The sequence below is a fragment of the Scheffersomyces coipomensis genome, assembly GCF_036884675.1.
Source record: "Scheffersomyces coipomensis strain NRRL Y-17651 chromosome Unknown DFJ63scaffold_1, whole genome shotgun sequence".
Lineage (NCBI taxonomy): Eukaryota > Fungi > Ascomycota > Pichiomycetes > Serinales > Debaryomycetaceae > Scheffersomyces > Scheffersomyces coipomensis.
This window is the reverse complement of record NW_027042892.1, coordinates 2,165,344-2,186,136: the sequence shown is the minus strand read 5'-3', so window position 1 is coordinate 2,186,136 and position 20,793 is coordinate 2,165,344. Positions and strand designations below refer to the sequence as shown.

Genomic DNA, 20,793 nt, shown 5'->3' with positions numbered 1-20,793 from the left:
TATTGTTATTATATTACACTACTATTTTTACTATTACTATATTACACTATTATCTTATTACTATTATTTATGCAAACCAAAAAAAAAAGAATCAATCACACCTATGTAAACTTCAGGAATGATAACTAACTATCATGTTGTATCTTATCATAACTTTCCTGTGTTATTCTATTATTGTTATTATTATTATTAACGTACAAGATTTATTCATTTTCAAATCGTTCATTCATTCAATCACTCACTCACTTATCATATATAAACGCTAAAGTTCTTGGGATATTATATCATCACCAAAACTGCTTATTTATCGTCTTTATATTTGATAGCTAATGTTAAACCCCCTTTCTTCGCTTTTCAAGTATTATTAGTCTTTTTTATTATTAAATATATTTATTTATGTTAGATATATATTATGGAATATTATGGAATAATCCCTAGTCTTTTGTAGCTGGTGCACCTGGTGTAGTTGGAGCGGGTGTCTTCTTATTCTTTTTATCATCAATTTGTTCAATTTCAATTCCTTCTAAACCCTTGTCAGTTAAAATCTTTTCAATTTCTTTTTTGGCTTCATCACTTACATCACCTTGAATTAAAATTTCTTCCTTCTTTTCAGCATTTTTACTTACAGTGGCCCCAGTAGCAAACTTAGAGGCAAATTGTTTAGCTAACTTCTTTAAATCAACATCAAGTAATTCTAACCCAGTAATGGTTATAACATGTTTCCTTCTATTTCTTTCAATTCTCTTAATGGTGATCTTTGACTGTAATTTTCTTTGTAATTCTCTTTCTTGTTTGGCTTCTTCTTTCAATTGTTTCTTAGCTAACTCAGCATGAATCTTCTCTTGTTTCTCTAATGATAATGTATTAGAAAACTTATGACTTAAAGCTTCTTCACTATATAATTGATCATATAATTCTTTATTGGCATCTTCCAACCATTCTTGACATTTCTTTAATGATACACCGAATTCACAGTATTCAGGAGGGAATGAACATACTTTACAGTACAACACTTCTTTAGCAACGACTTCAGCCATGATCTATCCTTGTTTTCTACTTGAACTTGGTTATGGAATATTACACCAAATTCATACTATAAAAAATTCCAGTTTTGATAATTTTTCTTTTACGTGATATTTCCCCATTTCTGAAAAATGTCGCAAATGTATTTTTTTTGGTATTAAAATAAATATATACACATATATAAAAGTACTATTAATAGTGGTAACTGTCACATACGCTAAAACTTCTAACTGGTCGAGTATCCTCTAATTCGACACTCTTCCATAAACTCTTTCTTAAAAGGAGTTTATCATCGATGGTTTCGTAGATTTTGGATAAATAATACCATACTTCGACATTATTATATCCATATGGCCAACTTAATTGGAATTTCTCTAAAAGATTCTTTAATCTGATTTTACCAGCATCGGCATCTTTACTGGATATGAATAATGAATTAGTGAGCTTATCATCAATAAGGAAAAGTTTACATAATCCTAAGAGGGTATCACCATAATCTGGTTTATTATAAGGGAATTTGGTAGTTAAGATTTCTAATGATCTTTCATATTCTTGTAATGATAAGAATTTTCTATTCTTGGAAGTTAAATGTCCTAAACTACTGAATGTCTTATGATTTGGTTCATAAATGGTTTCAGCTTCCACGATACATTGTTCAGCTTCGGTTAACAATCCAATCTTTAAGAATATCTTGGCAGTCCACAACCATAAATCTTGTAAAATCTTACGTTCAATGACATTATCTATGGCAACTGGAGATTTGGCAGCAGTTGGATTAGCTCTTCTTTGAATAACACTAGGAATACTAGGTTTAGGAACAGGATTGCTAATTGTGTTGGTACTACTACTAGTACGAGGAGTATCAATTGATTCCTTACGAGTAGTATTCAAAACTGACATTCTTTTTATCTTATCCACTCCTGAAGTCAATTTTTCTTTATTCTTATCAATTAAAGCAGAAGCAATGCCACTAACTCCACTACTTCCATTACTACCTCCATTGGAATTGGAACTAACTGAAACTAAAGTAGATGGACTAGGACTAATACTACCACTAGTAGCAGCAGTAGTACCATTACTAACGTTGGTAGTGGCACTACTTGGAACGGCACTTGGAGATGGATCAATGAAACTTGGTCTATGAGACCATTTTGATTGAGTAGATAATATCTTTTCATTATTATGAGAATTTGAAGTTGGAATTGGAGTTGGTTCAATTTCGATATTATCAAATAATTCATGATAAGTAATGAAAATCTCAGGTAAATAATCTAAAATATATTGAACACCATGAACTGATTCCCATACTGCCAATTGAGTTAATTTCAATTGTAAAATTTCATATCTTGCTTCGATACTTAATTTCGTGTCTCGTTGTTGATATCTTAATATCACAAGACCAGCAATATTTAAAGCATTATTGGCGAATTTTTCCAGTTCAGTTAATTTTGGTTTGAGTTCTAATTCCTTCTTGTTAACTTCACTTAATTGATTATCATCTTCTTCTTCAATAACTGTGGTTCCCTTGTTATTATTATTAAATTTAAATCCATTACCATGAGTATCTTCTTCTTCATCGGCATCAGTGAAACTTCTCAGTGGGATAGCTTCTCTATGAGAATCTGGATCACTAACTTCTAATGCTGATTGTAATAATACTAATAAATTCCACGTCTTGAATGATTCAGGAAATTTCTTTAAGATAAACTTACATAATTTGATTGCTGGTTTCAATTGATTAAAATTACTAAGGGCCAATGCATAATCAAATAAGTAATGACCATTCCCAGTAGAATTAATAATTAAGGCATTCTTATAATTGGCTAAGACATTGGAAATGTTACTGTCTAATATAACTTCAGTAGCTGATCCATATACTGATAAATAGTAGTAATAATAACCAATGGAATACCATGCTCTAGATACTAATTCCACAAATTGACTGTTATCAGATAATAAGATGTTGACATTGTATTTACGATAAAGGAAAGATAATGGATTCAGATCAGTTTCACCTTCAGGATCATAATTTATTTCACAGTATTCGGTTAATTTATTCAAGTATTTTTTAAGTGATTCTATGAATTCTGGTAAAGCAGTTACAATTCGATCTTCAGTAGTATGTTTAAACTTTCTAATTTTGGAATTTGGAATGATTGATTTCAAAGGATTGAAACTTAAAATACATTTAGAATAAATATCAATGATTAATAAAACGTTAGTGATGTGACCTTCATGTTGTTCTTGTTCAGCTTCTAAGTAACTGATATAAGTTCTGAATGCAGCAAAGGCTTCATCATATTCATTCAAGTCAATTAAAGTTTTGATCAAGTTGGATAACACGGTTTGTGATTGATAAGTTTTGGAAATGGAATTAGTTAAGAATTTCTTTGATAAAGTTGGTTTTAATACAACTTGATGATTAGATACTCTACTTAATGATTCGTATAAGTTTGCCACATAATCATCTAATTCTTTATTTGAACTTGAAGCGTTTGGGAATGCACTTTTATTTGAAATTCTTCCTTCTAATTGCTCTAAAAGAAATTGATTATATCCAGTTCTAAATGTATCATTGATTAATCCTGAATTTTCTGGTCTTAATAAGAATTGACTGAAACAAATAGTGGCAAGGGAATTAGCATAAAACTTGATCAGTTTAACATTCTTAGTGAAAGATAATGGTTCTAACCCATTTTGACTTAATTTATTAGCTAATTTCAAGAATAAAAGATCTAACCAATAATTGGCTAATACATTTGATTTACTCAATGGTAATGAAAAATGAAGTAAATAATCAAGCCAAATCTTATAAGCACTATCAACATTGGTTAATCCTAATAAGACATGATAACGACAATTTAAATATTGAACAAATTCATTTTGATTTAAAGTTGCATTAGGATCAAATGTGAAGTTGACAGGAACGGTAACTGAATTCAAAATTTGATTCATTTCACTGATTTGAGAATTTAAATAGTATAAATGGGCCATTAAGACGGAATAGTATAACTTCTCATCATATGAATTGGTTGAATTACCATAATTCAAAGTTATAGAATGAACATAATCTATCAATTGGGTCAATTTCTCACGAACCGTGGTATTCCCTTGATATTCCATTTGTTTAGCGGTTTTGAATTCGTTTTTACCGAACTCATTCTGAAGTAATAATTGTAATTGATAATCAATGAAGATCAACTGTTGAAAGAAGTCTTGAGACTCTTGGAATTGTAAAACATCTCCTGGAAAACTTCCAATATTCAATGTCCTGAGATACCTTTCATTGGTAGATGTTTCAATACGCATTGTGAATAAACGATGATGATGATGATAACACAATCAAGAACAGTAAGACACAGGCACACACTCTTGATATCTCACGATACGTATGATAGAACTGAAGTATGGAAAAGATAGCTTGATCAATTAGAATCAAACCCATGGGGGGTGGGTGGTGTTCTCCAGATATATTTTCACGATCTTCTTTCTCCTTCTGGCAAAACACTACCACCAAAAAAAAATAATGGGTGTGCTTTTCAAAATTACCCGATTAGGATATTTAGCATGAAATCAAAAGATAATACAATTGTTTACTGCTTCCATATGATAAATTGATATAAACTTCACATGAGATCTATATATGTATGTACATAGGGTGTTAACACCTTTCAAAAACTCTATATAACCCTGGTAAGTCGGCTATCTGGACTACATCTCTAACGAGGTTCTTTGTGGCAAGGAACCGCTTTTTAATATCAGGAAACAATGAATGTTCAAGTAATTTATCTAAATCACTTCTTTTGTTATTATCTCCATCCATGATAGGTTCTGGGATATATAGAAATGCAATCTGTCTCATTATTCCTTGGAGACAATCCTTTTCTGTATCATAATTGACCCTTTCTCCTAATCTATAAAAGAAATAAGGTAATTTGGTAAGCGGGGGAAGAATTTCTTTATGTATCATAGGCAATGCCAGTAATATTGGTTTACCTTCATTATCTTCATCTATATTTATTTTAAAATATTCCTTAAACATATCTTTCATGCCATGAATCTTGGTGATTACTTCATCCATATTTGTCAATGATTTTACCTTATCTGAATCATCTTCATATAATGGTTTCAAGATATCTTCCAAAAGGATTGGTTCTGAAAGTACAATTTCTCCATAGTTGCAAAATTCTGATAACGCAAGTTGGAAATAAAATTCCGATAATAAAGCTGCATAATCACATAAAAATAATTTAACATCATATTGAAAGCAACAAAGACGTTTGGTTTCATCCACAATTCCCACATAAACTGCATTGTTGAATACATTAGTAAGTGGTTTATGTACCCATTCATTAACTTCTGCTTTGATATCTTGAATACTTTTGAGATTTACTTTTACCCTCTTACTCTGTTGAGTGGGTGTGTTAACTGGTTCCTCCAATATATCCTCATCGATTTCTTCATTATTCTCTGCTAGTTCGTCTTCTTCCTCTTCAGCCTCATCTTCATCTTCTGCATCTTCGTCGTCTTGTTCATCTTCTTCAACTTCGTCCTCCTCCACTGGCTCTATAACTTCTATGTTTACTCTCTCCTTCCTACGATCATTATTCACATTTTGAGAAGCTTGACCCACCTTGAAACTTTGTAAACGATCCTTACGATCGTCATCTGATGAATTATTAAGATAATGACTTATCTTACTCTGTTGTGCATCAACTCTTACCAACTTATTTTCTTGTCTATACTTCTTCTGAACTTGACTAGAACTTTCCTCTGTTGTTCTTTTACTTAGAATAGATTGAGTTTTAAATTTTCTTGATGTATCAACATTGGATAGTATTAAATGAACTTTATCAACTATAAGTTCAATAATCTCATCTTCATTCAAAAACCTCACTTCTCTTTTAGTGGGATGGATATTCACATCTAAATTCTTTGGATCAATTTCTAATGCAAGATACATGAATGGATGATTTCCCTTTGGTAAAAAGAATTGAAATACAGCATTTACTGCTCTCTTTAATGGATCACATGAAACCAATCTATGGTTGATAAAGAAAATCGGTTGAATTTTCTTCTTATTATTATAATTTGCATTAGTGATTACTCCTGAGACAGATACCAAACCAAGACTCTCTTTCACATTAACTTCTTCTTTGGTTTTGGAAGTAGCTCCATCAATGGCAATATCAAGCAATTCATTAGCAACCACAGATCCATAAACAGTTCGTATTCTTTCCTTTACAGGAAGATTTGGTCTGGTTGATAGCACATATACTGGCTCTCCAAATCTTTTACAACTGAATCCAACATGTCCCGTATGGATAGCATATCTTCCAATCACATCCAATATCTTGGCAAATTCGTCACTTTTGTTTCTTAATGCTTTGATTCTAGATGGAATATTGTAAAATAAATCTTCTACTAATATTTGAGTACCATCTTTTCCAGCTATCGGTTTTGGTTCAGCTTGAACACCTGAGTCTTTAAAATTTGGTCCAGTCAACTTCCCATTAAGATAAAATGCCTTATATGCTAGTTGTGAATCGGCTGTCTTTGTCACGACTGATAAACGAGCGATATGGGATATACTAGCTAATGCTTCTCCTCTAAACCCATAGGTAGCAACACTTTCTAAATCTTCAAATTTAGAAATCTTAGAAGTGGCAAATCTTTCACATAAAAGTCCAAGATCCAACTTGTTGATCCCTCGTCCATTATCTGTAATCTGTAATAATTTGATCCCACCTTCTTTGACTAGAATCTCTATCATAGTCGCGTGTGCATCAATCGAATTTTCAAGCATCTCCTTCAATGCATTGGCTGGTTGAATGATGATTTCTCCAGCTGCGATCTTGTTGATCACCGCATCATCAAGCTTTCGTATTCTGGTATGGCCTATTTCCTCCTCCTCTTGTGACATTGTGGTTAATTAACTTGTTGTAACTATATCCTTGTATGTGGAGTCAGTTTAAACACTTTGATTTAAACGCGTACTAAAAAAAAAGTTTGGCTGCATCAAATTTGACTACCACAATAGTTAGCAATTATCATAATGATCTGTGGTCACTATATGGACAGATAGTATATCTACAAGTTTATACGTATAAAATGTTTTCTATGTTACATAACTATAACTAACCTGAACTATCCTATTTCCAAACTAATATTTGTCGCTAGTATAGAATTTTATCGTCTGTCTTAACTCTTAGGCTGCAAATATGATGTATCTAAAGTTGGTACTATTCATCTCAAACTTTTAAAAACAAAGTAAGCTATTTAAGATGTATTCTCATATCTCTGACAATGGTTTCTCTTTAATTTCATATTCAAATTCATCTTCGTACTTGACATTGACCCAAATCATCCAAAATACTAATAAATGAAAATAATTGTAAACAACATATAGATCAAGGTCTTGAACAGAGTTAAATACATTAATTAGTTCACTCACGTTTCGAATTTTAATTAAATCTGATCTTAGCTTGAAATTGCAACAATTTATGACATCAAGTAAAGGACCAATAAAGAAAAATAAACAACATGCTTTAAATTTCTTCATAATGCCCATGCCCAATTTCCCTTGTCTTTTTAAGGATCCGTAAGTTGAAATAGAATAACCCAATGCTAAGATAAAATATATAATCGGAAACAAAATCTTGGTTAAATCTAAAAATAGACTGAGGAAATAATCATATTCATCATAAAAGATATAGTATGTCATATTCCTAAGCATTGGGATGCATTCATCGGCTACTATTCTAGGACCATAAAAGAACGCTAATCCACCAAACGTAACTTCGGAACTATCAAATGAAAGTTTCGGAAAATTGGTTAATAACTGTAAAATGACTGCTATTGTTGATTTAAGTAGCACAAATGAAGGCATTGTAGATCTATATAGTGAACCTTGCCCCATAAACGTTATAGTATGAATCCATCCAATATATAGGTTGATAAGTGATGAACTAAGATTTATAAAATAGGAAATTATTTCTTGACGTATGGTTTTAGAGCTATCAAAAGGAGTTGTTGTTTCGATTAATGCTAAAATAGATTTCCTTAAAGCTGTTGCAAGATAAAAGTAAAGAACTAGCTTAGTAAATTTTGAATATTGAGCAAAAGTTTCACCTTTAACAATTGAGCAATAGTATATTATTATAACAATACAAAGTATCATCCACGAAAACAATATATGGAATCCTTCGTTGACAATTGAGATATCAATTTCAAAATAACCTGGCATTATAGAGGCGCCCTGACCTACCCAAGGGAAATAAATACAATAATATCCATCTCTTGGAATTGAAATTATCGTATCAGATTCAATAAACCCATAATGTGCTGTGTCACTTTCAGCATGTGGAGCGGATTCATTCAATTGTAACCTTATTTCAAGTCGACCATATTCATCCAAAAATAAAAAATCTGATTCTTCTATACTGATATTTCTTTCTATACTAAAATTTCTTTCTAAAAAGTCAAATATCGTTGGTATATTGATATATTTGTTCATATCATCTAATTCAAAAATACAATATGGAATTGCTGGAGATTCTGATCTTAAATTTTGTATTTTAATAGCTGCGTTCAGTTTGGCATGTTGAATTTGAAAGCAGGCTGCACTTTTGGTTAGTTCCAATGTAAAAGTTCTTCCTCCATAGACAAGAGTTATGGAAAGAATCCATATGATTAGATATCTAAACATATAGCAATTGAAATACATAACAACATTAGAAACATAATTATCTTAGAAAATGGATCAAGCGTTGATTTTATATCAACCTTAAAATCAAATTGCATGATGTTTTTTGAAAATTTTGCGTCACAATTTGGATTAACTAATATGAAGCATATGAAAGTTCTATGAAATAAAACAAAATATATATAATTGAATCACACTGTCCATCAATTTTTCTTCGAATAGCTTATTTCTTTACTTCATTTCATATTAATTGATACCAATGTATATTGTATAGTTTTATTAATGTAAACTATATACTAAAATTAGTTTAGCAGCCAAGAAAATTTTAAATAACCAAAGCGCGTAATACAAACAAACCTTTATCCATATTGAAATCAACAGGAATCACAATGACCACAAACTTTCAAAGTGAGGATTCCGATATTACATCTAGAGTGAAATTTCAACGTTGACAAAATTGAAATTCCTTATTCTCTATGTGTTTTATCGAGATAGTTGAACTTTATTTTCTGTCTTAATTCTTAGGCTGCAAATTCTACGGGTGACTATATTACATTTCTAAGCACTATTCAAACTCATGTAAAGCCTATATTCATATTTCTGATAATTCAATGTCATTATTTTCAGACTCAACTTCATATTTATCATTTGCCCAAATCATCCAGAAGAATAATAAATGGAAATAATGATAAACAATAAGTGCATCTTCATGGGATGCAGATTCTAATTCATTAATTAAATCGGATATATTTTGAACTTTACTTACATCTGCTCCTATACCGACGAAATATTCATAAGTTATCAAAACTAGTGGCAGACCGATAAAGTAAAATAAAGAACAGACTTTGAATCTCTTCAGAATAGCCAATTTTCCTTGTTTCTTTAAAATTCGATAGGTTGAAATTGAATAATGTACTGTTAGCATAAATTGTGCAATTTCAAATAAAAATTCAATTGATAGTAAAAAGCCACTAAGATAATATAAATATTTACCAAAGGAAGATATATATCTTTCACTATCAGCAATAACAAAATCTTTACCAACTAATATCCTAGGAATAAAAAGGTATGCTAATTCAAATGTAAGAATATTATCACTTAGAATGGATGAAAATCCTGGAAAGTTGGTTAATAAGTCTAAAATAGATACTATAAATGATTTGCGGAGCACAAATGAAGGCATTTTAAACCTATAGAGTGAACCATATCCCATGAATATTACAATATTAATCCATCCCATATATAGCTTGATGAGTGTTGTACTGAGATTATTAAAATAGGTGATTATTTCTTGACGAATGAATTGAGTTCCATCAAAATGGGGTATTGAATCAACTAATAGTATGATAACCTCTTTTAAAACCGTTGCGCTATAAAAGTAAAGTACTAGCTTAGTACATTTTGAATAATGAGCAAATGTTTCTCCTTTAACATATGAGGAATAGAATATAATTATACCCATACAAAAAATTAACCACCAAAACAATATGGGGAAGCTTACTCTTTCATTGATAATGGTAATATCAATTTGGAATTCCTCTGGTACTTTGACATTATCATGATATGCCCAAGGGAAATAAATACAATAATGTCCATCTCTTGGAATTGGAATTGTTGTATCAGATTCAATCAAACCATAATGGGCTGTATCACTCTCTTCGTCATGAGATGTTTCATTCAATTGTAACTTCACTTCAAGTCTACCATATTCATCCAAAAATAAAAAGTCTGATTCTTCTACTGTAGTACTTAAATTCAAAAACTTATGTAACTCGGGTATATTGGTATATTTATTGGGATCATCAAATTCAAAAACACTATATGGAATTGATAATGATTCTGACCTTAAGTTTTGGATTTTAATAGCTGTATTCAGGTCGTAATGTTTGATTTGAAAGCAAGCTACGTTATTGTCTCTTTGTAATGTGAAGGCTCTTTCTCCACACACAAGGGTTATGGAAAGTATCCATAAGATTAAATATCTAAACATACTTAATGAGTTAGTGGTTCATCTTAGCAGAAGAGTTATAAAATATTGATCAAAAGGATATGTATTGACATTTAACGACAACTACAACTACTGGAAGTAGGATTTGCCATCAAGAATTGTAATTGCCTTGAAGAAGTTAATATATTATGCTACTGTCAAAAATTAAGGTTCTAAAACACGGCTGGCCTGGCATTTAAATTTTTTATTTACCCCAGAAATTGCTTTCGTTATGTTAAATACCGTTACATTCTTGAAGTAATCTTCTGAAGTAAGGTTGGACTTGCTCTTCAATTCCAAGTAAGCATATAATATATGTTTAAAGGGCCACAAATGGAAAAAGTAAAGAATTATCAATTATATTATTGAAGGGTATTGTATTACGAAGAAACACGGTAAGCAATCAAAATAAGACTTTACAATCCATTCAGTTCCAATATTTCTTAGACATTGATTGGTGGCAAATACATGAAATTTAAGCTTTGAAACTAACTCACTGCTTATACTACTTTAAAAGCTTATCCGAAACATTAATTTATATCAGCCAACTACATTAATGAATCACCCAAACTCGATTGGTATCTTAACTTGTTTAATTCTATAGTAGCTAAATATTCAACTCATAAACTAATAGCTTATTTTCCTATTTTCAATAATGATTCGACTAAGGTTTATCGTTGCATGGATTCATCCGTGCCAATATAACCTTCTAGCGCATTGTTTAATCAATTGCTCGGTTTAGTGATTGACCTACCCATTTGAATACAATAAAATCATTCTAATATCATCAATTCTACTCTAAGTTTATGTTAAGCTCATACTATCTACTTGATGTAACTATATGTAATATTTTTGATAGCGTAAATTTAGAATAACCAAAACGCGTAATATAAAATTTTATGTGAATCAAAATTGATTTAATGCGTTATCAATCTAACCTTTATCCCATATTTAGACCCAAAAGAATCAACCATAATGACGACAAACTATCAAGGTGAAGACTCAGATAGTGGATCAGGAGAAAGTTCAGATGGCTATGAAAGTCAACGTCCAAGAAAAGCTCCTAAATTAGATAAACAACAATATATTCAAGATTATGAAAAATTTATGCTGGAACTTGCCAATAGTCGAGCTAAGGCTAAAAAGGGTGAAGCATCTGAATTAACCATTCTGCATCTTAAGGAATTGGAGAATCTTTTCCAGAATATTCAACTGAAGAATGTAAGAGATACAAAGATTCAATTAAAGGATTCCGAAGCATTCAAAGAGACAGCTGATTTTGCTGCTTTTAATGCCAGGAATTTAAAATTTGAAGAAGTTGGTGTATCCGTAGCAGAAAATGAATTTTCATCACTTATAAGGAAGTTTGCTGCTAAGAAGACTACTGGGTTTAAAAGTGAGTTTAGTGAAGAATATGTAAGGAATGATTCTGAATCAGAAGAAGAAGTTGAGGATGAAGATGATGATTATGATATGATTACTGGGGAAGAGAAGTTTAATTCATTTAATTGGTTGAAGTTAGGAGCTTTATATTATCAAATAAGTAGAAGATCGATAAAGAATGATTTCTTAAATGGACCATTGGCTACTGAAAGACGACGAGCAGCACCAAGAACTAGAAATGTTGATGATACAAAATCAGGTATATCCACCACAGCAAAGACTGTTCTTGCAAGTGATATTGCAAATAATGAAGAAAAGAATACTGCTTATATGATACGAACGATTTATGAAACTATTATGTCAAAAGATGTTGATGACGGATTGAACTTCTTTAAACTATTTATAAATCCCCATTCATTTTCCCAATCAGTGGAGAATTTATTTTTCACTAGTTTTCTAATAAAAGATGCTAGATTGAAATTATATACTGATGAACATGGGATTCCCATGGTGAAAAGAGTATTACCTGGTGAAAGAGAATATAATGCAGCCGGTCCTAAAGAGCAAAATTCAAGACATAATATAGCTACTTTAAATTACAACACATGGCAAAATTTGATAGAGAGATTTAATATAACTGAAGCATTCTTGGGGAATAGGGATGAAGAAGAAGATTTCCTTCCTGAAGACCATATAGATTAATAAATTACATAGAAAAATATATGACAAATTTTTTTAAATGTTCATTAAAAATATATTTATTTATATATACAAGTTTCATGTCTTAATATTTACAAACCTTATTATACTCTTCATCATCAACTTTATCCCAACTATTTACATCCAATATTTGATTCATAGGCCATTTTCTAATTGGGATGAAACTTAAATTTGATTTTAATCTTAATTTTTCAAATATTTCTATACCAGCCACCCCAATCATAATAGCATTATCCGTACATAAATCCAAATCAGGGAAATGGAAATTGATCTCATCATCATTATTCAACCCTAACGATTGTTTGAAATGTAAATCCGTGTTTAATTTCTGTCTTAATCGTTTATTAGCAGCCACTCCACCTGAACATATGAAATCCCTTACTCCTTCAAATTTCCCATCGGCATTTCTATAAAAACTACGATTCACCCCATGTTTGGCGAAGGCAGCATTGATTCGATCGATCATATGATCAAATACGAGTTCTTGAGTTTTGAACGCAATCATCTGATTCGTCTTTTCATCGAATGGTTTACCATCACAATAAAATTTCCGATGAGATTGAATGGCACTTAAAAATTGTGCAAATGAAAATTGGATCACTTTAGGAACTCTACCAGTCCCAGGTCCTTTGAATGGTAATTTCAATTTGAATGAATAAGGATTAGATCTTGATTCAACGTCAGTATCTTTGAATTCTTGTTTAAGTTCGAGTGGAAAGCTTTCTATATATGCTTCTAATTCTTTCCCTAACATATTCCCATATAATCCTAATTCTCGAGCACATTTATCTAATGAATCACCCACGGCAATATCATTAACATCAATGATGATTTCATGTTCAACCAATGATTTCAGATGAATTAATAATGTATGACCTCCACTACATAATAAACTAACAAATGGGAATTTAGGAGGGGCCAAATCAGGTTGTTCCTTCTTGGGGAGATGAGATACGAGTAAATGACCTAACATATGATGAACACCCACTACAGGTACATCCCAAGCTATGGCTAATCCTTTTGCTAATTGAGTACTGGAACTTAAAGATCCTGTCATTCCTGGACCTCTTGTGACACAAATTAATGATGGAGGATTTTTTGCATTCAAGTTATGTTTTTTACAGAACTCAGATAATAATGATCCAGTAGTAGATAAATGGAAATCATAAGCTGCAGTAGGTAATATCCCTCCTAAATCTGCTGAATTTAAAGTTCGTTTGAATTGATCTATAATTTTAGGTGGTTCATGAGGCAGAAATTTATCCAAAAGAGCCACACAAGAGTCATCACACGAACTTTCTATAGCTAAGACTTTATAATTTCGTGTCGGTATAGTCTGTAGATGACCTCCACTCCTTCGTATAGATGTACGTAGTATCATATCATGTTCTTAACCAGTGATCTGGGGGTGTTTGATTAGCAGCTATTCCATACTGAAAATTTTAATTTTTCAAATACGCTGCTGCTTATTTTTTTTAGTGATGGTAATTATCTATGGATATCGGAAATGCTTTTGCAACCGAGTTGATTGAACCAGATTAGCAGAGAAAGGTCAGTTTATAAAGATTCTCAATACCAACTACATATCCATAAACTAATCCCTAACTAATCTTATCCATTATAACTATACTATAGTTGTTATCAGTGGTTATAGTTAAGCTCTATCCATTTCCTGTATATAAACAGAGGCCGTTTTATTCCTTTTTTTGGGTGCTACCCATCGACGAGTGAGAAAGTGTAAAGCAAAACTGAAAGAAAAATCTGTTAACAATTGTTATGATAGATCTTAACTATTGTAATCCCATAACTTATCAATTATAGAAGAACTAAGATAGTCCATATCGTGACTTGTTCAATTCACCCCATCATTAAGAATCTCATCTATTCATATATCACATACTTATGAGTTTTAGAATACTATAGAGTTTACAATCGTGTTGCTTTTTTCATTTTTTTTATTACTGTTTACCATTCGCCATTCTATATAGTTTCTATAGCCAACTTGGTTTATTCAATCAACCATCATACATCCCCATCTAATAGATAGTTCATGTCATGTCAACGGTGTTTACTTCATCCACCATACCGTTGAGTTTCCGTCCCAGTCATGATCAACCCCATACCCATACTCATACTCATAATAAACCAGAGTCCATATCGCCATCTGAACCTCCTATATCCAATAATGAAGATTCTTTATCTCCCATAATAAATTGTATGTTGGCAGGAGGATTCGGTGGAATGGTAGGTGATACATCAATGCATTCCTTGGATACCGTAAAGACTCGACAACAAGGTTTGGTTCATCATTTAAAATATAAAAATATGATCCCTGCTTATATAACCATATTTAAAGAAGAAGGATTCTTTCGTGGTTTATATGGAGGTTATACATCAGCCATATTAGGATCATTTCCTTCTACAGCTGCATTTTTCGGAACTTATGAATATACCAAGAGAAAAATGATTAATGATTATAAATTAAATGAAACTTTTTCATACTTTATAGCTGGGATCCTTGGAGATTTAGCTTCAAGTATATTTTATGTTCCTTCAGAAGTATTAAAAACAAGACTTCAATTGCAAGGAAGATATAATAATCCTCATACCATTGGATGTGGTTATAATTATAAAGGTTTAATCGATGCTATAGTTTCAATATCAAAAACTGAAGGTGGTAAAACATTCTTTTTTGGTTATAAAGAAACTTTATTCAGAGATTTACCATTTAGTGCTTTGCAATTTGCATTTTATGAAAGATTTAGACAATTGGCTATAAATTATAATGGTTCAAATGATTTACCTGTATCCATGGAATTAGCCACTGGTGCCGCTGCAGGTGGATTAGCAGGAACTTTAACCACTCCATTGGATGTTATTAAAACAAGAATTCAAACATCCACTGGTACGGAATCATCATCATCATCCTCCTCCTCCTCCTCCTCCTCCTCTTCCCTTAAAAAAACATCTCCTCGTCCATTATCATCCACATTTCAAGCCTTAACATCGATATATAAAAATGAAGGTATATTAGGAGCATTTTCCGGGGTGGGACCAAGATTCATATGGACAGGTATTCAAAGTTCTATCATGTTATTATTATATCAAATATCATTAAAGCAATTAGATTCAATGCTTGATTCTCATGATAAGAACACATTCGCATAGATCATTATCACAAACAGAGAAACTTATATAGAAACTCATCCATCCTTGTAAATATATAGAATTTAACTTATCATCATAGTTAAATAGACACAAAGAAAAAGAACTGCATGAATGAGTGATTCATTCTTCATGTAGCCACATATATATACTATATACTATATTATTATTCATTAGCCCTATAGTAATAAAACATTAATTTAACCTAATCGAATCATCCTCCTTAAAGCACATGAATTGCAAAAATTAAATTTTCTGCCATATTAATTTTTTTTAGTTTGTAAATTTTCCTCGGCTTCAAGCCATTTTCACCCCCGCAATTTTATATGGACCATTCCCTTATAAAGACAATTCAATTTCTTCATAATTAAAATTTCGTTCAACTCCTAGATTATCCTATTTATCCTATTTATCCTATTTATTATTATAATACTTATTCATACACACATATACACACAAGATGTCAACCTTAGATCAATCATACGTCGACAATGGTTCTTTCAAACCAGACCTTTTCAAAGGTAAAGTTGCTTTTGTAACTGGTGGAGCTGGTACTATTTGTAGAGTTCAAGTTGAAGCTTTAGTGTTATTAGGTGCTAATGCTGTTATTCTTGGTAGAAATGTGGAAAAGACTGAAAAAGCTGCTGCTGAAATCCAACAATTAAGAAAAGGTTCTAAAGTTTTAGGTCTTGGTGGAGTTGATGTTCGTGATGTTCATTCTCTTAAAAAAGCGGTTGATACTACTGTTAGTGTCTTGGGTAGAATTGATTTCGTCATTGCCGGTGCTGCCGGTAACTTTTTATCTGATTTCAATCATTTATCATCCAATGCTTTTAAATCAGTTGTTTCTATTGATTTATTAGGTTCATTTAATACTGCCAAAGCAACTTTTGAAGCAGTTAGAAAATCAAAAGGTGCTTATTTATTTGTTAGTGCTACTTTACATTATTATGGTGTTCCAATGCAAGCCCATGTTGGTGCTGCCAAAGCTGGAGTGGATGCTTTATCAAATGCTTTAGCCGTTGAATTAGGTCCAATTGGTATTCGTTCAAATTGTATTGCTCCTGGTATAATTGGTGGAACTGAAGGGTTTGATAGATTAGCTTCTGGTGAAGCTAATTTACATGAAAGAATCCCATTACAAAGATTCGGTGCTACTAAAGATATCGCTGATGCCACTGTTTATTTATTCTCTCCTGCTGCCAGTTATGTTTCAGGTACTATTGAAGTTGTTGATGGTGCTGCTTGGCATTTAGGTGCCTTTGGTGCCAGTGTTTATCCAAAACTTTTGATCCAACAAAATAGTTCTGAAGATGTCAAATTATAAGCAAAGAGTATTTTATGATATAATAGATTTGTTTTTATATTATATAGGTAACTTTCATTAAACACCATTAGTTTATATAAAAGAGAAATTGGAAAATTCCATATAGAACAATTGAATTTTCCTGCATGTAGCCGCATGGGGTTTCTTTAGAGTTTAAATATAGAGACGAATTTCATAATTTCATCAATTAATTAATTTGACTATCAATTACATTTCAATAACGATTAAATCATGTTTCCAGGATCAGGTAATAATAGTTATAAGAACTATGGTCCTCCACCAGGTCCTCCTCAAGGATATGACAATTATGGTCCACCTCAGGGCCCACCACCTCAACAACAATATGGCTATGCTTCTCAACAACAAGATTATGGTCCACCCCCAGGAGCTCCACCACCAAGAAATTATGATCGTGGACAAGCAGGTTATGGAGCTCCACCTACTGCTCCTCAAAGTTTTGGACAAAATACTCATTTCACTTATCAATATTCCAATTGTTCCGGTAGAAAGAAGGCTTTATTGGTTGGATGCAATTATTTTGGAACCAAAAATGAATTAAGAGGATGTATTAATGATGTTAAAAATATGAGTAATTTCTTAGTTCAACGTTGGGGGTATAAATGGGAAGATATGGTTATTTTAACTGATGATCAACAAGATAGAGCCAGAGTTCCCTTGAAAGAAAATATTTATCGAGCTATGCAATGGTTAGTTAAAGATGCTAGACCTAATGATTCATTAGTTTTCCATTATTCAGGTCATGGAGGTACTACTCCAGATTTAGATGGGGATGAAGAAAGTGGGTTTGATGATGTGATTTATCCTGTTGATTTCGAACAAGCTGGTCATATTGTTGATGATGATATGCATGATATTATGGTTAAACCTTTACCACCTGGTTGTAGATTAACTGCATTATATGATTCATGTCATTCTGGTACTGCTCTTGATTTACCTTATGTTTATTCTACTAAAGGGGTAGTTAAAGAACCAAATTTATTAAAAGATGCCGGTTTAGGAGCTCTTACTGCTATTATGGATTATGAAACTGGTAATATTGGTGGAGCCATTACTGCTGTTAGTGGACTTTTTAAAAAAGTGACTAATCTGGCTGGAGGTAATGCTGATGCCATCAGACGTGTCAAAGCTTCCGCTGCAGATTGTATATCTATTTCAGGTTGTAAAGATGATCAAACCAGTGCTGATGCTAGTGAAAATGGTCAAGCCACGGGTGCTATGTCATGGTCATTCATTAAAGTATTAACCGAACTGCCAAATCAATCATATTTATCGTTATTGAATAACATGAGATCCTTATTGAGTCAAAAGTATTCTCAAAAGCCTCAATTGAGTTGTTCTCATCCTCAAGATATGAACATTCAATTCATTATGTAGACCATTTGGTATTGTTGCCATATTTAGATCATTCTCACTCGAATTTTTTTTGGTTGACAGGGTTCGTGTTTTGATCCACAAAAAAAATAAGTGATCTCTAAAACTTTCTTCTAAATATATATACAAAACATCAAAATATACAACTATAAATTAACTTTACAGTACCATATCGATGTCGCTTCCAACAAGACTAAGGTCTCAGAGGTGGGAAAGAGATGAGATCGATTATGGAGGAGATTGGGAACCCATGAATGATCATGTTGAAGAAGAAGAACCAGAAGAAGTTATACCCAGTGAAGAATTAAAACCTGAACGATTTGAAATCCCAGAACCCCATACATCTTCATCGCCTACCAATGATTCAGATTTAGATTTGGGAGTGGATAGACTAGAGTTAGAAAGTTTAGAAGAATTTCAATTAAACGTTCAGATTGGTGAAGATGGTGAGTTAATATTGGAAGATCTTAATCCACCTACTCCGCCCTTACAGACTATAGATCATTTTCCTACCAATAATTCTTCACCCCAACAATCAGAAGCCATTTCAGTTTTAAGTGATAAACATTCCATATCAAACCATTCCGTACCTGAACTACCAACAACACCAGTTGGCCATATTAAGGATGATACGGTGACGAATCATACTCCAATCTCACATAAAGAAGAGTTTCAACCCATAGAAGAAGATAATGAATCGTTAATATTTCAACTGAAATCAAATACTAATCATAATGATCATCTCAATTCATTCACGTTTGCTAATAATAATACCAATGATAATCATCCAACTAAATCGGTGGTTGAAGATACTCCTAAGAGATATTCAGGTGCTGTTTCATTGGAGAATGGTCATAATAGAAATGTATCAGCAGGGGTACTTACGTTAGAATCATTGATTCATGATGTACAATCCGATATTGTAAGTGGTGGAGGATATGATAACTTGGATGAAGTGGCTAGTAATCATAGTGATTATGATTATGATTATGATGATTATCAAGATGTTGATGATGAAGAACATGAAGATCGTCTGATTCGTCCGTTATCAACTGTACAATCAGGGTTATCCACTCCTAAACCTCCACCAACTCCTGAAAATGAATTACATCCCGTTGGATCATCAGGATCACTTTCTACTGGTAATTTTTCATTTGAGACTGCAAGTAAAACAGATCTTACCAGTGATAAAGAACCAACAAGAAGAAGTTCTACAAATACGTTTGATATGGGTGGTTGGAAGCCAAATACTGATGCATACAGAGGTAACTTTGTGAATCAAAACTTTGCCAACAGGAGCCAACATCATGATGATGTTATAAGTATTCCTGCTACTATTGATGTAACTTTACCTAGTGTTAGTGAAATACCTGATGAAGAAGAAGAATATGCCACTAATCAAAGAAAAATATCCGCTACATCCGAAAATAATAATAATAATAATAATAATAGTAATTCAAGAATATCATCTAGTGGATCAACTCTTGATAAGATAAAATCTCGTGAATTAGATTCGGCCAACACAAGTACTACTATAGTTTCTTCTCATCCAGTTACGCAAAAGTATCCTACTTCAAATTGGGGAAAGATTATGTCTTTACCTCAAAGAGGAGATAGAATCCAAGAATTAACCAAGGCATTATCAGCAGGTAGTGATTATGAAACAGGGTTGACTGATTGGTTAACCACTACTTTAAAGCTGAATGATAGTTCAGAATTCATTAATATTGGGAATTTGGCGACAAAGATCTTTCAAGAATCAGATAAGAATCCAAGAAGACCTTCAACTCGTACTAGAGTTTTACATGTTAAGGATAAAGTTCATGTTGCGTCTGATTTAGGAAAGAGGTTCCTTAACAGAGGAAAGAAGATCTTAAAGTAGTATATATTTATCTATACATACATATCTAGTTTAACCATATAATCATATCATAATCATAATAATATACAGTTCATCTTTTTCATTTTTTGCAACTTGAATATTTTCACGTGAAAGTTTTTTCTTGTTTGTTGTGGGGTCAGGCCAGTGCAAAATAGAGATATAATTTAACATAACATGATAAACATAACCAGACCAGACCAACTGTGATT

At 32.0% G+C, this 20,793-nt stretch overlaps 11 protein-coding genes across 11 annotated transcripts; 5 read left to right on the top strand and 6 right to left on the bottom strand. All coding sequences in view use genetic code 12, as the record gives it.

Moving 5' to 3' along the window:
* Window positions 1-119: 119 nt before the first annotated feature.
* Window positions 120-1,126, bottom strand: DFJ63DRAFT_34452 (uncharacterized protein). The gene has a single exon (XM_064908780.1). It carries the CDS (start codon window positions 1,035-1,037, stop codon window positions 435-437), a length of 603 nt encoding a protein of 200 aa, XP_064765123.1. The 5' UTR covers window positions 1,038-1,126; the 3' UTR covers window positions 120-434.
* An 89-nt stretch (window positions 1,127-1,215) lies between these two features.
* DFJ63DRAFT_283294 (uncharacterized protein) lies at window positions 1,216-4,332 on the bottom strand (the record flags this gene model as incomplete). The annotated part of the gene is made up of 4 exons (XM_064904709.1): window positions 1,216-1,775; window positions 1,866-1,965; window positions 2,107-2,528; window positions 2,580-4,332. The coding sequence occupies 4 exons, from the start codon at window positions 4,330-4,332 to the stop codon at window positions 1,216-1,218; spliced, it is 2,835 nt and encodes a 944-aa protein (XP_064765122.1).
* A 176-nt stretch (window positions 4,333-4,508) lies between these two features.
* MLH1 (mismatch repair ATPase) lies at window positions 4,509-7,130 on the bottom strand. Its single transcript, XM_064908779.1, has one exon. The coding sequence runs from the start codon at window positions 6,944-6,946 to the stop codon at window positions 4,685-4,687; it is 2,262 nt and encodes a 753-aa protein (XP_064765121.1). The 5' UTR covers window positions 6,947-7,130; the 3' UTR covers window positions 4,509-4,684.
* Window positions 7,131-7,315: 185 nt separating this feature from the next.
* On the bottom strand, window positions 7,316-8,749 carry DFJ63DRAFT_310925 (uncharacterized protein; the record flags this gene model as incomplete). Its single annotated transcript, XM_064905667.1, has 1 exon — window positions 7,316-8,749. One exon carries the CDS (start codon window positions 8,747-8,749, stop codon window positions 7,316-7,318), a length of 1,434 nt encoding a protein of 477 aa, XP_064765120.1.
* Window positions 8,750-9,320: 571 nt separating this feature from the next.
* Window positions 9,321-10,718, bottom strand: DFJ63DRAFT_310924 (uncharacterized protein; the record flags this gene model as incomplete). Its single annotated transcript, XM_064905666.1, has 1 exon — window positions 9,321-10,718. One exon carries the CDS (start codon window positions 10,716-10,718, stop codon window positions 9,321-9,323), a length of 1,398 nt encoding a protein of 465 aa, XP_064765119.1.
* An 852-nt stretch (window positions 10,719-11,570) lies between these two features.
* DFJ63DRAFT_34380 (Smc5-Smc6 complex subunit) lies at window positions 11,571-12,832 on the top strand. Its single transcript, XM_064908756.1, has one exon. The coding sequence runs from the start codon at window positions 11,691-11,693 to the stop codon at window positions 12,798-12,800; it is 1,110 nt and encodes a 369-aa protein (XP_064765118.1). The 5' UTR covers window positions 11,571-11,690; the 3' UTR covers window positions 12,801-12,832.
* A 1-nt stretch (window position 12,833) lies between these two features.
* Window positions 12,834-14,536, bottom strand: DFJ63DRAFT_34381 (putative N(6)-L-threonylcarbamoyladenine synthase). The gene has a single exon (XM_064908757.1). It carries the CDS (start codon window positions 14,197-14,199, stop codon window positions 12,883-12,885), a length of 1,317 nt encoding a protein of 438 aa, XP_064765117.1. The 5' UTR covers window positions 14,200-14,536; the 3' UTR covers window positions 12,834-12,882.
* Window positions 14,537-16,215, top strand: DFJ63DRAFT_34382 (uncharacterized protein). Its single transcript, XM_064908758.1, has one exon. The coding sequence runs from the start codon at window positions 14,874-14,876 to the stop codon at window positions 15,984-15,986; it is 1,113 nt and encodes a 370-aa protein (XP_064765116.1). The 5' UTR covers window positions 14,537-14,873; the 3' UTR covers window positions 15,987-16,215.
* On the top strand, window positions 16,215-17,425 carry SPS20 (Sps20p). Its single transcript, XM_064908763.1, has one exon. The coding sequence runs from the start codon at window positions 16,444-16,446 to the stop codon at window positions 17,308-17,310; it is 867 nt and encodes a 288-aa protein (XP_064765115.1). The 5' UTR covers window positions 16,215-16,443; the 3' UTR covers window positions 17,311-17,425.
* MCA1 (Ca(2+)-dependent cysteine protease) lies at window positions 17,426-18,791 on the top strand. The gene has a single exon (XM_064908765.1). The coding sequence runs from the start codon at window positions 17,542-17,544 to the stop codon at window positions 18,703-18,705; it is 1,164 nt and encodes a 387-aa protein (XP_064765114.1). The 5' UTR covers window positions 17,426-17,541; the 3' UTR covers window positions 18,706-18,791.
* On the top strand, window positions 18,792-20,700 carry DFJ63DRAFT_34398 (uncharacterized protein). The gene has a single exon (XM_064908761.1). The coding sequence runs from the start codon at window positions 18,878-18,880 to the stop codon at window positions 20,582-20,584; it is 1,707 nt and encodes a 568-aa protein (XP_064765113.1). The 5' UTR covers window positions 18,792-18,877; the 3' UTR covers window positions 20,585-20,700.
* Window positions 20,701-20,793: the final 93 nt, after the last annotated feature.